This window comes from Pseudopipra pipra, chromosome 9 (assembly GCF_036250125.1).
Source record: "Pseudopipra pipra isolate bDixPip1 chromosome 9, bDixPip1.hap1, whole genome shotgun sequence".
NCBI lineage: Eukaryota > Metazoa > Chordata > Aves > Passeriformes > Pipridae > Pseudopipra > Pseudopipra pipra.
Genome location: NC_087557.1, coordinates 3,955,020 through 3,971,326, shown reverse-complemented (window position 1 = coordinate 3,971,326; position 16,307 = coordinate 3,955,020). Strand labels below are relative to the sequence as shown.

Below are 16,307 nucleotides of genomic sequence, written 5' to 3'. Positions count from 1 at the left end.
CAAATCTCAAGAACTAGAGTTCAAACTTCATACAAAGTCTAGAAAGTATTAAAAAAGCACACAACTCTGATCCCCTATGTCTCAAACCTACAGAAAACATCAATAGCAACATGTGGTGACAGCTGACACAAACAGATGCATTTTGAGTTGCAAAATTGGGTTTGTTCATTGCCTGTTCTCACACGTCACTGCCAATCGTCTGGCTCCTCTCTGCATCAGTTTTCAGACAAGTGGTTTTTCATAGAACCACCAAATCCCAGAATGGTTTGGGTTGGAAGGGACCTTAAACCTCATCTCATTCCAACCCCCCTGCCATGGGCAGGGACACCTTCCACTATCCCAGGTTGCTTCAAGCCCCATCCAATCTGGCCTTGGACACTTCCAGGGATCCAGGGGCAGCCACAGCTTCTCTGGGCAACCTGTGCCAGGGCCTCACCACCTTCACAGGGAAGAATGTCTCCTGAATATGGAAACTTCTTTCAGTTTAAAGCCATGTTCCCCTATCGTATCACTACATTCCTTGTCAAATATCCATGTTTTGAGAAGGACGCTCCTATACCAAATGCACACATTAAAATGACCATCTTATTCCCCATAAGGAATGAACACAGAGAATGCCTGCTCTCCAAAACACGAGCTGCTCTGAGTAGCTATTTCAGTAATTTTTTTTTGTCACCTTCCCTGTAGGAAATCTTTTTTGACTGCACTTGAACAAGCGGTCCCATAACTTGCAAAAAGCTCTCTCGCCCACAGAAGACCAGATGTCGAGCTTCAGCTTTCCTCAGAGTAAGAACAAAACCACTCAGGGGACAGTTGGTTTCAATGCTAACATGTCAAGAGTTTCATGCATTAGCCTATTGTTTACATAAACAGCTTCCTTTAAACAAGCGATGTTTTACAGGATTATGAAGTATTTATTTCAGAAGAGTCTAAAGAGTCTCTTGAGTAACCACCACAGAGAAAAATATCACCACAGAAAGCACGAGGCTAAACGATGATACAAGTTAATTAGTTAAGGCAAGTGATCAAGTAACTCTATAGCAAAGCAATGGGATAAATAAGGGCACAGAGAGAATCTTGCACGTGCTTGTTTACTTCTAAAATGCCATTGCTTCGAGTCCCAAATCACACACTGTTAGCATGACAAACCTACCCCATTCGTTATTTGGAAAAAAACCAAAGGCCTAAAACCCAAATACTTTCCTTGGGGTTTGTTATTTTAAGGAAAAAAGGGTCAATGTGCCTAGGAAGCGCTCGTTTTGTAAGCACGCAGGCAATTTGCATCTCGCGCCAAGTTCCATTATGGACAGAATTTGTGGAAATGCAAACCAGGGAGCTTTGCCTGAAGAAAATTTCACCACGGCAGAACTCACCCTCCCGCCACGGGCCCCAAATGTACGTGTCTACAGGAGTTAAGGCTCCCATTTCCAGTGTCAAATAAGCTTAGCAAGGACTGAACCCCTGGGTATAGTTCCCCTTTCTGCACCCTCTGGCAGCTGCGGTTTAGGCCTGTCTTTAGAACAACACAGAATTTTGAGAGAAGTCTAACACAATTTCTTTCATACTTCTTAAGCCTGGGCTCGCCAACTCCTCAAGGGAAGCACCAAGGACCAGTCTGGGCCCCTCCTGGGCTGTGGGGCAGGTGCCAACATGCCACAGACACCTCCAGTCCATGAGCATCTCCCGCTGCCCTCCAGGAGATCCTGCCCCGTTGGGTCTCACAGCTGAAGCTTCTCCTTCTGGAGAGTCAACAGCTGAAACACAGAGCTTTGCCAAAGACTCCAAATCCATCTGCTCCAGACACAGCTTCTCCTCTGGAAAGCCAAGACTGTTTTTCCTCCTCCAGCCACTTCCTTTCGACCCAGTCTGGCCTGTTATCAAAGGAAAAGCTTCTCCCACCAAAACCCCAAAGCTTGACTTCACTGGGAGCCCTTTTTCCTAATCTCTACATTTCCACTCTTTGGCTGCCTCTGAGAGAGCTGCAACTCTTCAAATCCCCTCTCTCCCTGCAAAGAAAATACAGGAGGATAAGATGTCTCTAGAACATAATTACCTTCTCCTCAGATAATTCCTGTGCAGTAATTTCTCATGATCAAGGTAATCACAGACAATATTCCTGCATGCTCCAGCTGTCAGACTCCTCTGCACCAGCAACATAAGGTACAACATCCCGACAGGCCCACGGATACAGACCACAGAAACAACAAACAGCAACCTGGAACACAACACCCTGTCAGTCACTTGTGATTTCATCGAGTCAGAAAATAGCTCTTAAAAATATAAACGTCCTCGTTCATCCCACTGAATGTGAATTTCTGGATTCTGAGGAAGCGGTCTGGGGATTAAATACATGAAAATCACCAGGCAACACTGAAATAACTGAAACTGCCTTCTTAGAGGCACCATTTGTTAAGTGTAATTAAAATCAGATAAGCGTAATTTTATTGGCTTCGGATATTATGGCTAATTATCTTGTGTTCATAAACATTCAGCTGAAGACTATTAGCCTATTGCCCACTTTAAACATTACAATGCCTGGGATGAACCAGGCAAGAGGAAATGGGGGGGGGGGTGTTAAAGTGATACTCAAAGTACTTAAATGCCAGAAATGTTCCCTGCACATCCCCACCCCCCGTAATTTCCAATATACCATTTACACAACATTAACTACCACAAAGCCACACTACAGTTTAAAAAAGAGCAACACTAGACTGCAACATGTTATTTTCATACTTTTAACTACGAAAAACTGCAGTGGTTTTAATGCAATGAGGGATTAGGTAGAAGCAGATATCTTGGATCTGCTCTGATAATTAAAGATGGAGTTTGAACACCTTGTGACACAACACTGGGGATTGCAGCACAAGGCACTTGCACAGCACTTAAATGAACACATGAATAAGCTCAATTGTGTAAAAGTTCACTTATAAAAACCCCACCAAAAATAAACTACTTAAGAGCACAAGTGATTTGGGAGTGGAGGGAGGAACATGAGTCAGTAGAAGGGCTTCTAAAAGGAGAAAGTGCTTTTAAAAACATGAATATAAAAAACCTGCTCCAATGAGTAATAAATACTAAATTCCTACTTGGACAGGAAGAAACAGCTTTGTATTTTGGGAATCGTTGAAAAAATCCGAAAAAACGGAGTTGCCTTGGCTTTGGGAAAATACAAATCTCTAAATAAGTTTCTATGGAAATACATAAGAAATAAAATTTAATAAACCCAGAGTGTAAAGATATTATAAAGAGCATAGGGTTAGGATAACTTCAGTGCATTATAAAAAACCCAAAATCAATTCTGGAAAAGCAAGGATATAAAATATTCTCTCTCATTCACGGCACAAAAACCCTCTATAAAATAAATGAAAGCTTGAAATAAAAATTAAAAGACTGCAGAAACATATTCCAGGTGAAGAAAGAGAAGGAAGTAATACTGAAGAATTGTCTTTATAAAAATATTAACAAGAGAGCAATTGTGAAAGCAAACACACACTAAACAAACAAAATCAGTGTTTATCCTCACCCCCCCAGACCAAATCAGAGACACCCAGGGAAGATATAGGTAATTGATTCTACTGAGGGATTATTTTGTCATCGATCTACAATTAAACTCACACCACCCTGAGATCCAGATAAGAAGCACCAGTGAAATAAATGTTATCTGAGAACTCTCTCACAAACCCATTCTCAAGAGTGTTAAAGGTCACGTAATACTCAGAAATAAGAACAGGTGCAGCTGCTCACCTACCCTGGGATCCAAGGCTTTGTCTCCATAGCTCCTTCCTTATCTTGTTTCTACCTAAACTGTGGCATGTTCACAATCAACAAGTTTATCAGAATGACAATTCTCCCTCCTTAAGCTGATACATTTACTAGAAATCAAAATGCTCTTAGATTTCTTAACTTGCAAATAATAATACCAGGTATAAAACCTTTTACCTTCAGGCTTTGCCCGTTCCAGTGGAAATGCTTGTTCCAAATGCTTGGCTCTAGGAGTGGTTAGAAACAGGCAGACAGGCACCAAAAGCACTTCATTCCCACCCAAACCCGGCCCAGGCTGCTCCTGGGAAGACCCACGCAGCGCACTGGGAAAGAGCTCAGCTCTTCCTGCTGACTGTCCACTCCATCTGTCCTCTTCCTCCCAACCCCACACTGCAGGGGGATGCAGGAAGTCTGCCACGCGCTCCAGGGAGTCTCTGCATCTCGCCAAAGCTCTGGGCAGAGCAGAGGGAGGCAGCTCTCCCGGGGCTCAGCATCCTTTCATCGCCTCAGAGGATGAGTGAGTCCATCCAGGAGGGATTTCCACAGCCAAGAACCGATGAAACAGTGTCTGAACATGCTTCTTAGACTGTGAGACCAACTGGAAAATATTTATCCAGATCTTATTTTTTTTCTTTTCTTTTTTAAATCCCACTTCCCTCTTCAAGCTGCCATAAAAACAACAGACCCTGTCTTGTGAGGCAAGCATTTCCTGAAGAAGGGAACTCCTCTGCCATTCTGGTGCAGAGATGAAGCAAAAAAAAAAGGCCAGCCAAGCACTGGAAGGAAGACAAACTTTTAAAAAGTTGATAATCTCCAAGTATTTCAGAGGAAAGTGGAAATACTTTTAATTAAGTGAGCTTGTGGAAGTAAAGTACTTGGCTCCTTGGATAGAAGGGAGGCAGAAATTCATCTCCAGGTTCTCCTGGCTGAACTCCAAAGTTCGCCTCTCCCACTGTGTATTTCCCAACACAGAGAAGGTCCTCTTGGGTTCGAGTCACAGTGACAAAGAATTTCTGTCCCAACTGATGTTTCCTGGTAGGCTTTTGGTCAAGCTTTCCCAAGTAAAACTGCTGGCATACTTCAGAGAAACCCCAATGTCTTACACCATCTTGTGACTAGTAAAGTGCCTCAGCACTTTTATCACAGTCCTCATCTGGCCTGAGGATTTCCAAATTCTGCTTCTCATAGAGAGGAAAAGATCCATTTTCTTGGATTTTAACCTGAACAGTAAACAGGATGGTAGGCATGGGAAGACACCTTCTGCCCACCCAAGCACCAAAACAGTCACTGGGCAATTTGGTGACACGCCCCCAGAACTAAACTAGTGTGGTATTTGAAAGGAGAACACAAGATTTGATCCCTTCTGAGCATTTAGGCTGCAGCTGAAGAACACGACAGACGAGGCACATTTCTCTCAGCCCTTTTATCCTCGAATCACCTCCCTCAGACCTCACATCTAAACCCCCGGAGCTCACAGCTTTTACCAGTGTTTCAGCAGGTCTCAGCCTACAGCACCGTGTGGGGCAGGAGCCTCTGCCCAGCAGCACAGGCAGCTCTTTAAGGAAAAATAGAACCAGTGGTTAGCAATTAGCTGTCCTATGGCTGCATATCCCACACGGCTGCACAGGTTGGACTAGTTCTCTTAAACACAAGCTGTTCTCTGCTGGAAGGATCAGAGGCTGAACCTTTGAGATGGCAAAGGCTGAAGTGAAACTCCACGGAGCAGTCTGTCCATCCCACCAAAAGCTGTGTTCTCCTGTGACAGTGGCTCAGGACCTCAAGCAGGACCTCTAGCAGGACCTGGCCATTGCAGGTGATTTTATGGGTGACTTCATTTCCCCAAACACCTTCCCAGCTACGATTTCCTCCCTCGAGAGAGTTTGACTTTTAATCTAGAGACCCATTGTTTTTCTCTCAGTTCCTGAATTATGACTCTCTTTGCAAAACCAGTTTTGGCAGGCTCAGAGGGAGGCTTGGCCGACCCCAAAGAGCCAAAAGGCTCAGTCATTGTCCCATATGTGGCACGAAGTATTTACCTAGTGGTGGCTTCTCACAGATAATCCCTTTTCCTCTGTTTACTTTTCAGACTACTAAAAGCAAAGCATCCCAATAACCTAGAGACTGGCAATACTTGCAGTGTAAGAGAGAACCATCAAAGTGCACAAGAACAGAGGAAAAAAAAGGAGCTACAGGATGTTCTGCCCTTCATATACTGTGAGATTTTGATCCACAATGCTTTTAACACATAGAATACCTTCCCAGGAAGTCTCAACAGCAGTGGGAGCCTGCAGGAGAAACCTTTGTTCCTAATCTGAATAAATACAGAGGAGGGGGAAAAACCAACCAAACACTTCAACAGAAAAGGAAAAAAAGTAGTTCTGTTACTTTTTTTTTTCATGTGTTCCACACAATTTAACAAGCATCATCAAGCCAAATTCCTGTTGGGGAAGGTCTTGGAGAAACAAATCAGTGACTGTACATAACTGGGCTCAAACAGATATAGTTCCTCCTTATTTATTTCTCCTTTTTGGCCATTTGTTTTTGTTTTAAAGCAAGGTGACAGCTTCCAGTAGCAAACACAAGCCTGTCAGAGACATTCCACAGGGACTGAAAGACTGAACACCCCTGCAGACAGAGTATATTCTTCTTTCACTACTATTACTACTGAATTTTTTGGAATACTGATGACTTGTCCAGCAGTCTCAACTGGATCCAGATGTTATCAGGCTTTTAATACGATAATCTGAAAAGTGCTGAGGTTTTGGGGAGAAGTAAGGTTGATTTTTGGTTTTGTTACAAATTTAAACTTTGTGGATGTTTTTCCAGGCACCATCAGTTACCAGGTTCAGCCCGGGTAGCCCACCACGGAGTTACAGAAAGCCCAGGAGCAGAAAAAGTAAATTTCTCCCCTTTCCTTCCCTTTCCCCCCCCTGCTTTATGAGTGTTATTATAAGCAGAGTAGATTTAAATGAAATCTCAGACTGGCATCTTGCTGACCTCAATCCCAGCTGGCTAAACCCTTGCAGCACTGCTGTCCTTGGCATCTACCAGAGAGCAGACACCGGTTCAGCCGCTTGATTATGAAATGGAGAATCTGGTATGAGGAACTAGAGCCATTCCACTGTCTGGGACATTGCTTGAAAGACAGCTTAACTTCTCTCTCTCTCTCCTTACTACTTCACTGACAGTAGCAGGCTTGATATCTCAATCAGGGCACCACAACACCACAGAGAATACCGTGCCTGCAGGACTGAGAGCACCACACACAGGGTGCACTTGAGAGGGAAATGCTACTGCTACCACCACGTGATGCTTGTTTTCAAGGGTCCTCCAAGTTTTTAAGCACCCACCAAAACATCTCATACCACTTCCTTATCAGGAAAGGCCCTTTTTCAGTTGCTTTTTAAAAATTAAGATAGAACATCAGAGAGTGACCAATGTCATGTTAATAAAGCCAAGTTAGGAAACAGTTTAAACAACTATTGTACGTCCCAAAGAATGTCCCCCTACACTTGCCTGCTACCCAAACACAAGTAGAACAAAACAAAAATGAGGTCGTTACCTGTACTGAAATCAACTTCATCATCCTCTGCCTTCCCTTCGTTTATGGACTCACGGCCAGGCTCCCCTTTTCGACTCATTATCTTGGAAAAGCCACTTGAGAGAGAGGAGAAGATGCCCCGGATGAAATATCCCTGCTGCTCGGCGTCCACCGAGCGCACGGCTGGCAGGAACGGCTTCGCACTCCTGCTCCCGGTGTGCGGCACGGGCTCAGACAGGGAGCGGCTGAAGGGAACCCGAAACGGTCTGGTCCGTGCCTGGAAAAGCGGCTCAGCTGAGTTTTCATGGAGATCATCGGCACCGGCAGCATCCACGCTTGCAGAACTTTTGGCAAGCCTTGGATCACTGCGCTCCCCTCTCAGACTGGAGGAGCCCTCTCTCTTGCTTATCCTCCAGGGAAGCCAAGGATGCGTCTGCCACCTGTGCACTCCAAGAGCTCTCTCTGAGTCAAAGCTCATTTGTTTATTCAACTTCTTGCTTTTTATTTGGTGGTACCAGTGATAGTCCTTCAAGGCAGCCGCGACAGCATCTTGTTCTGACAAAGATCTTCTGAAGGTCCCGGGAGAGAGACCGTAGTGCTTTTTGAAAGCACTCATTTTCCACCCCTTGGAGTTCAGCACTTCACTTACGTTCCTCGTTGCTCAGTAGTCACGCAGCCGTAGTTCCTCACTCACCATCTTACGTCCCCAGTCACTTTGTTCACCGCTGTGAACTGCAGGACAGCAGAAGTTCTTCCTGAAGACCTTCAGCATCAATCCCCAAACCAGGTATTCCTACATCTCCACAAGAAGGATGTGCCCTCGCCTACAGCACACCGACTTCTAAGGGCACACGAAGCCCCGCCGAGCTCGCTGCCGCTTCCTGCACTGTCACATTTCTGCACCAAGCACTCAGGAAATGACTAAAAAGAAGAGCCCAGCCATGAAAACCCACAGTGCTCTTCGGCTTTTTTCAGTCTACATTAAAGATTTGCTTAAAAAAGAAAAAGGAATGCGAAAGTACTCAGCTCCAGAGACGCAGCAAAGTCTCAGAAAAGGGTTAAAAAATTGCAATACTCGACTATGAGTCATGTACATGTTCTTCAGCTAAGCAGTAGAGCATATTACTATATACAGTTAAATATAAAGTAAAGTTTCTATTTACCACAGGTATGTTGTATCACTTAAGAATACCTAAGAGTTGCCTTTTGGAGAGAGATAAAATAGGCAGATTCATCAGAATCGAGTGCTGGAAGCACCAGAGAGGAAAGCAAAGGGGAGGAATGGAGTAAGGAGAACAAACGCTGCAACTTAATGCAGTGAGAGTGTAAATACACTGAAGGGAAATAAGTAAAGGGGAGGAGAAAAGGGACTGAGAGGGTGGGTGGGACTTTACCAAACGCAGACCAGAGGGAAGGTTTTGAGGCATGGCAAACAGAACAGGGCAGCAGGCAGTTATTCCTTTTTCTCCTCCCTCTCCCTCCTCTTTTAAGCAACAGAACGGGGGTTATTTTTTATAAATCTAGCTGGAATAAATGAGATGGAAAAAAATAGCCCTATCTGTCTAACCAAGAGGAAAAATCCCTCTTGCCTTTGCTACAATTTAAGAAACAGCTGACTGTTTTAAAATCTCATAAAGAAAATATCCGCTGGTGAACAAAGATCACGCTTGCCAAGTTTTAGACCAGAATACTTAAATCTCAAGTCTACTCAAATCTCTGAAAATAGGGGGTTTATAATGGAAACGCTGACAGACCCTTGGCAATAAAGTAACAATGAAAACTACTTCTCTGGTTAAATAAAATGATAATCTTGTCTGGCAGACCAATAAAGCTTAGCCGACCCACTCTGGGATCCTGCCTTTAAGCCAGGCTGAGTTCATCAGCCAAAGTGCATTCCTGACAGTTGCAGATGCAAACACTTCCTTACTTATGTGTATATCTGGAAGAGGGTATCATCGCTGCCTAGAACAGGGATGGAGTTACCCAAAGACCTCCATCACACCAAAAAATAATTTCTCTCTTCAGTAGCAAGTCAGACTTTTCAATCAGAAGCAAAAGAAGCAACAATTTAAAATCACCATATCGTAGAATCACAGAACACGTTTACGCAGTCACAACAAATAACCTCAGACGCAAGAACAGCTCAAGACACTGCAATGCAAATTCTGCAACAAATAATGATGCTGCCTCTTGTGCTTTGTGGAAGTCCTGCTGCTCACAGCATGAGTCCGGAGTGACAAAATGCACCTAAACCAGAACACTGCTACAAGTTCCATCCAGAGCAATGAAGTCTCAAGGAAGCACAAGAAGCAGTGAATACAGAGAGATACTAGTACTCTCAAGGGGAAAATGAGATGGAGACTCCACCAGGAAAAAGTTGGTTGGTTCTCATCTTCTGCTTCTTGATCCTGGGGGTTGCTGATCACCCTCAGATGCAGCACATCTGGCCCCATGGACTCACGTGGGTTGAGTTCTTTAAAGTGACTCCTGGCTTGACCCTTACCCACTGCTGGGAGCTGTTCTCCTTGATGCTTTCCACCAAGCACAGAGGCCTGTGAGTCCACGTTTCCGAAGACTGAGGCAAACACTGTAGCACTGAGGGCCCCAATTTTAACCAGGTCTGTTACTGGATCAGCCACCCCTTCCAGCAACGGGTTCTCCTTTTCCTCGTTGAGCCCATTCCTGCTACTGTGGCAGTGGTGCTTTGGACAAATGCTTTGAATTAGGCAGCCTGGTAAAGGAGGCTTTATGGAACTCCGGGAGTAAGTACGGATAAATCCGACAGATGCCGATGTGGTTCACTCTAATGGCACAGCCCATAATCAGCAGGGAAAGCTGAGAACGTGAGGTGGGTTTCTGGTCAGCTCTGCAAGCCTTGCTTGCACGAATTTCCACTAACACATCAACATCTACTTTTGGTTTGGGAACACAGAAGGGCAGGAGAGGGCAGAAAACGCAGACAGACAGCGCAGTAGCTGAAGTGCCCCTGGGGTTTGCTTGTTTTCTAACTCCTGCTAATATCTCAGAGCCAGGCTGAGCACCCACTCAGACCATGGTTTGAAACAGCATTTGAGAGCCCTTATCTGCCCTATCAGAGGACCTGGTATGACCAAGGAATGACTCAACTCAATATGACACCGGCTGCATCAAGACAATTCTGAAGCAGGGATTTATTACAACAGCACTTTGGACTGGACAGAACTTTAGGTGAGACACTGGTCAGTGCATGAGGAGAGAGATGATCACCAGGCTGCTCTCATCCTTTTCCATCACTATCCTGTGGATGCCTGACTGTATGGAAAGATCCCTTCCCCTCCTTCCCAGTACAGCTGGCGTTACACCGATCACCCAGACCACCCATTTCAGCAAGAGAATACACAGAAAGATTAACCACATATCAAGTTACAGCACAAAGCAACGTGCAAAACCAGTTATGGGTTAACTTCTACTTAAAACTATTTTTATTGGTGTGGCCAGGGGTTGGACCACAGCTCTGTACAGACCTAACAATACACAGAAAGGCTTCAATAAGCACTCTAAGTGAAGCCCGGGAACATCAAAGTCACAGTGTAGCTGAAGTTTGAATAATATTGAGATGGGTCTTTACTTTTTCTGATTTCACTTTTGATTTCATGTTACCCCTGCTCAGACAAATTCATTTTGTGATCAAAGAAAAGTTACCCGGCTGCCTTGGCCTCGCTGAGATTTCCCTGTGTACTCTTCTGAGGGTAAAAGGATCTTTCTCAAAGTGCTTCTAGAAAGGCATACAAGGCTTACATGTTTATCAACATAAAATCACTGATACACAAGTTTGCTTAGTCTACCAATAAGACAATTCTTTTAATTTGCTAACTCAAAAATGTTAGCCTGGGCTTCAAGTCAAACTGGCCTCTCCCTTCTTTATACACATCATCAGTAGCAATGATGATGCCCAAACAAACCCTTTGCCTACACTAATCCAAGGCCACCGAGTCAAAACTGGTCTCAAGTGGCTCCAGCATTTTTTGCGTACACAGAACACACAAGCCAGTAATTCACGTGGCAGAACTTTCTCCTTGATCCGCAGTCCAGTTACTCAGGCAAAAACCCAAGTCCTTCCAGAGCAGCAGTTTATCCTGGGAAGCATTTACATAGTCTCACTATCACAAAGAAATCAGCTTACAGCAGTGACTGCCAGTGGATTAGTGATGTGAGATCCCCAGCCACCCACACAGCTGTCAGCAGGTAGAATAATGTCAGTGGGAGAAAGGAGTTTGTCAATTAACTTGAGAAAATCTTGAGAATATTTCACTCCTGTTTTTAATACCAACTGCCTACAAACGTGATCCTCTGCTTGCAAATTTTCCTCAGATTTTTTTTTGGTAGTGTTTGCAGTTCATTGTGCCAAATCATTCATTTAGCTTTAGAAAATTACTATTTTCTTCCTAACAATCCAGTCACTTAATCATCCCACTTGACATGTTTAACAGCATATATTTCACTACTGCGAGCTATTTAAATAATTTATGCACAAAATGCAGATTTGATATGTTGGAATGGTAGCTGCATTTCAGCTTTAAGATTGTATTGGGAAAACAATCTTTCTTAACTTTGTAACATTTCACAGAGAATGTACACAAGCAGCATCACATTTGCACTGAGCATATGAAGATAAATCTTTGGCAACGGCCTCCTGCGTGGGAAGTCCCCTCTCCACCATTCAGCTTTCCAAAAGAACTACCCAGCTCTGCTCCACGGAGCTTCAGCAATTCCTCAGAGTGTCTGTTGTTTAATAAACACGACCAGTCAATTAAAAAAAATAAAAAAAGCAACACCACAAAAACCCCCAAATGCATCATTGCCAAGCAGCTGGAGGGAGACCCTGTCTCTGATGATACAAATTAATGTTTAATGCTCAGCTGATCTCTGAAAGCTGTGTAATGCTTGAGTAAAGGCACTACAACGTGTAAAACTTGAGTTCATAGCTTATATCAAGAAAAATATGAACTGCAATCACCCATGACCGAGCTGTTCTGTTTTAACTTAGTTTAGGACCAAGCACAAACTTATCACCTTCTCATTTTTAATTTTTTTTTTTGCCAAGACACGTTGGGAGAAAGGGGAAAGAGATTAGAGGTAAAAAAGAAAAAAAAAACAAAACCAAAGCCACACAGCCATAAAATCCATTATAAACCCTGGACATTTATTCACCACACTTGGGTTTTCAACCAAGTCCTCTCTTCTAGTTCAGAAGGACAGTAAGTCAAGCAAACACCACTTCTGAGAAGGTCCCAGCTTAAGTCCCAAATTACCAGCCATTAAAAGAGCTTTAACCTGTAGAAAGCAAATCAAATTGCCTCCTACATCCTCCCAGAAGAAATACAGAGGGACAGGGGATCCTGGATTTTGCAGTTGAGCTCCCCTTAACTCTTAGCCCATTCAAAACTAGCCCAAATACTCACTGCATTGGAACAGTTCACGGAGGAGTAATCAATACATAAAGCAAAAATCACCACAAAAGTTTTCCAATTGACCCAACTTGACATGTAGCTGAACAGCGCAGAAGATGAAAGATTTTTCCTTCCCTTTAAATTAGAGACTTTTCAAAATATTAAGTTTTGTTTACGCAAGGCTAAGTAATTAATGACCTAACATCCCCTTCCCATCTCCTATCACCAAGATCCATCTGTTTCCCCCCTGCAACATTTCCTGCAGGTGGATATCACTTTTCCTCGGCTCAGGGCAGAGCAGTGCACCTGACTTTCTTGACCACTTAAAAGCTAGTGTTAATTAATGTTCAGAAGTTATGCAGAGGACCAAAGAAACAGCACCTTAAAAACTGTTGCATTTGGGACTAGAGTGGCTGGAAAAGCAAGTGTTACTCTGGGATTGGAGTGACTTGGAATTAGCATGACTTGAACACAGAGATCGATTACTGAGCCCAAATTAGAGTTCCTGAGAGCAGAGCTGCCACCTGAGCCTCTCCCAAGCTTTGAGCTGGCAAAGCCTCCCACTGCAGGCTCACCTGTCCCAGATAAATCAAGATATGCTGTTTTCACTATGCTGAGAATGAAACGCCTCTGTGAACAAGCTAAATGGTGATACCAGGGCATTCAAATGCCACAGAGCACGTCGTTTTCCTCCTCTAAATTCCAGGGCCAAGTCGTGCTGTGACTGCTGTACCATCCCTGCCCTATGTTTCCAAGCCCTTTACCTTCCACTACAGCCAAAGCTGCAGAGATGCAGCCTGACTCGGCTCTGCTTTCACCACGGTCCAGTTTCTGAAGGCAGGTACCAAAAAACTTTCCAAGATGCACAGGAATTTCCACCTGAATATGAAGAAGAACTTCTTCACTGTGCAAGTGACCACACACTGGAACAGACTGCCCAGAGACAACGTGGAGTCTCCCTCACTGGAGATATTCCAGGACTGTCTGGACACAATCCTGTGCCATGTGCTTGAACAGGAAGGTTGGACCACATGAGCCAATGTGGTCCCTTCCAACCTGACCCATTCCGGGATTTCTGCTCTTTAATTCCCTCTACAATTTCCCTGCCAATACGAACTCCCCACCTGAAAGTTTCCTGCCTTCGTTTTTCCATGCTGTTCCCGTGATCCACACGAGAAGCTGCTACACCCCTGTCAACTGAGCAGAGCAGCGAGAGATAACATAAATTTATGAGATGCCGGGCTTTGGGTGGACGCCAGGAAAAGTTAGCAAGAAAACCCCATTTCAATACGTCGCGAATAAACCTGCGGAACGGCCGTGCCAGGTTTTAATTTCACCAGCAACCTTCTGTTGTCGTTGCTGACGACCAAACACACCCGTGCCAAGTTTCAAGGGCCATAAAAACGCACATTTAAGAGGCAGCCAAGCTCACACAGCGGCTGAGGGAGCCCACACACAGCTGCGAGCCACCCCAAACAGCCAAGGGTTTACCAACATGCACTGGTGCAAATAAATAAGTGTATGGCCTGAAGGTGAACACTCTGGCAATCTCTCTGCAGCATGGAAAGGTGTAACAGCAAAAAAGCCTGTGTGGAGCGACTGGTGGCACTTGCCTCAGAAATTTGGAGAGATTTAGGGGATTCTGTGAGGAAGGCAAGCCCTCGGCCCTGGCCTGTGACACGGCTGCTCCCACAGGTCTGGCTCCTCCGTGGGCTTAACGGTGAGCCACAGACACACACAGGGAGCTCAGGCTGGCAGGAAACCCTCTGGAGCCACACATCACCAACTTCACCACTGAGGACAGACAGCTACACACTGACTGCTCACTGACAACTTTTGCAATTCCATAAATAAATCGATATATTTATATAAATGCATAAACTTCAACTACATAAATAAAAATGTGCTTATGCCCGCCCTGACATCCATTTCTTGATGATTACAGGTTGGGCTTGGTACCATTGGAAATATCATATACAAGCTGCTGATTTCAGTTTTTAATGGTGTTGTTTTTCAGCAGGCAAAATTACCTTTCCATCACCCCGCTCCTTTCTCAATTGTAGTGTTTGGGATTTTTGTGGAGTGGAAAAAAAAATCATTACTGCTGCAATCCTAAAGCAGTACCAGCAGAACAGTTTTATTGCTATATGTGATCCCTCTGTGTGTCAAACCAACTGCAGTTTAAACATTACTGAGAGGAAAAATAGTTATAGTATATAGGCAAGTTAATGGATAAACATCACAAAAATGGTCTTGGTAACTATTCTTAAATAGCAGGTGCATATATTGGATATATGTGTGTGTAGAATAATTTACACAATAATAATTGCGTAAAATTTCCAGCCTTTATTTTTGTGTAACTATAAAGGAGCACATCCTCAGTGCAGACTGATGCAAAAATAAGACCTACCAGCTCTAGTCTCCACCAAGGATATCAGGAATTGGGTTTATAATTCCATTCTGCATTTTTTTTTTTTTATTAACTGCTGTAACTCTGTTGGCCTTATTTTGTCCTTGTTAGAGTGAATAAACTATCCTTATATCAACAACTCTTTCACACAATACTAGCTTTGTAAATGTATTTTAAAACAAGCTTCTCAAACACTGGAAATCCCGCTATAAAGCCAAGTAGCAGCAAAAGATAACCAGCAGCTAATTGAAAATACTCTCCAAAATCATTGGTGAGTGTACTCTTATGGTGTATATAAATAAAGAACAAACTTCAGCAACATGTAAAATTAAATTCTTGCCTTTACCATCTAAACATCACCAGTAATAGAAACACTGTGTCTGCTGTGATGGCCCTTGAGATTGAATCCAACCATAAGCCCAACGCTGCCAAGTGCACCACTAAGTTGTGGCACTGGGAGCTGGGCACACAACCAACCAGAAGAGAGAATTTACAAATCCACAACTCTTTTAGGCTCTGATTTTTGGTAGGGAAATTCCTTGAGCTGTATGAGAACTATCCTAACACCCACCTTGCAGCCTTTCCAGAATGCTGTGTTAATATTAGCCAATTAAAGCGCAACAACGCGCAACAACTGACAAATCAGTGACACCCAGAGTTTAGGATTAAACCTTTATCTAAATGGAGAAATGAATCACAGGGAGGAATGATGAAACATGCCAGGATCTCAAAATGTCAAAAGTCTGAAGTGAAAACATTTAGAAGCAGCGTGGAAGGAGGGTCTGTGTAAAATTCCAGTTGCTGTAGCACCGACTACTACGCACCACATAGAGAAAGTTGTAAAAGAAACAACCAAAAGAGGAGAAAAAAGAGCATTTACTAAATGTAAATGGCCTTCTAACCAGAGAGTTTTGTCTCCACAGGTTGTCTGTCAGCAACAGTCTTGAATCAGTGCAGAAGCCACGCGTCAGGGACAGTGATGAAGCGCTGAAATGAAGATGTACCTTCTGCCAGCCTGAGCTTGCTGCAAGCCCGGCGCCAGCGCTGGAGGAGACTCCACAACTGGCAACAGTGTGCAGAGCCACAGGATGGAACAAGGTGACCTGCAGGCACCAAAACAGCACAAGGCTCAGGGAGAGAAAGGAGCACTTGACTAAAACCTCCT

The 16,307-nt window shown here is 44.0% G+C and overlaps 1 protein-coding gene across 11 annotated transcripts in view; it reads right to left on the bottom strand.

Annotated features, from left to right (window-relative positions):
* The window catches only part of RASAL2 (RAS protein activator like 2), a 164,917-nt gene that overhangs the window by 99,054 nt on the left and 49,556 nt on the right, over window positions 1-16,307 (bottom strand). For 2 of the 11 annotated variants that reach the window (XR_010432617.1, XM_064664155.1), the window contains exon 1: window positions 7,325-8,141. The exons of 5 other annotated variants lie outside the window; for them this stretch is intronic. Coding sequence is in view for 4 of the 6 variants with exons in the window: in XM_064664155.1 (XP_064520225.1) it covers window positions 7,325-7,919 (595 nt within the window). In the remaining 2 variants the exon portion in view is untranslated. Of the gene's footprint in view, window positions 1-3,939; window positions 4,023-7,324; window positions 8,142-16,307 lie in introns of those variants that run through there. 4 more of the 11 variants (XM_064664156.1, XM_064664157.1, XM_064664158.1 and 1 more) reach the window with 3 other exon arrangements.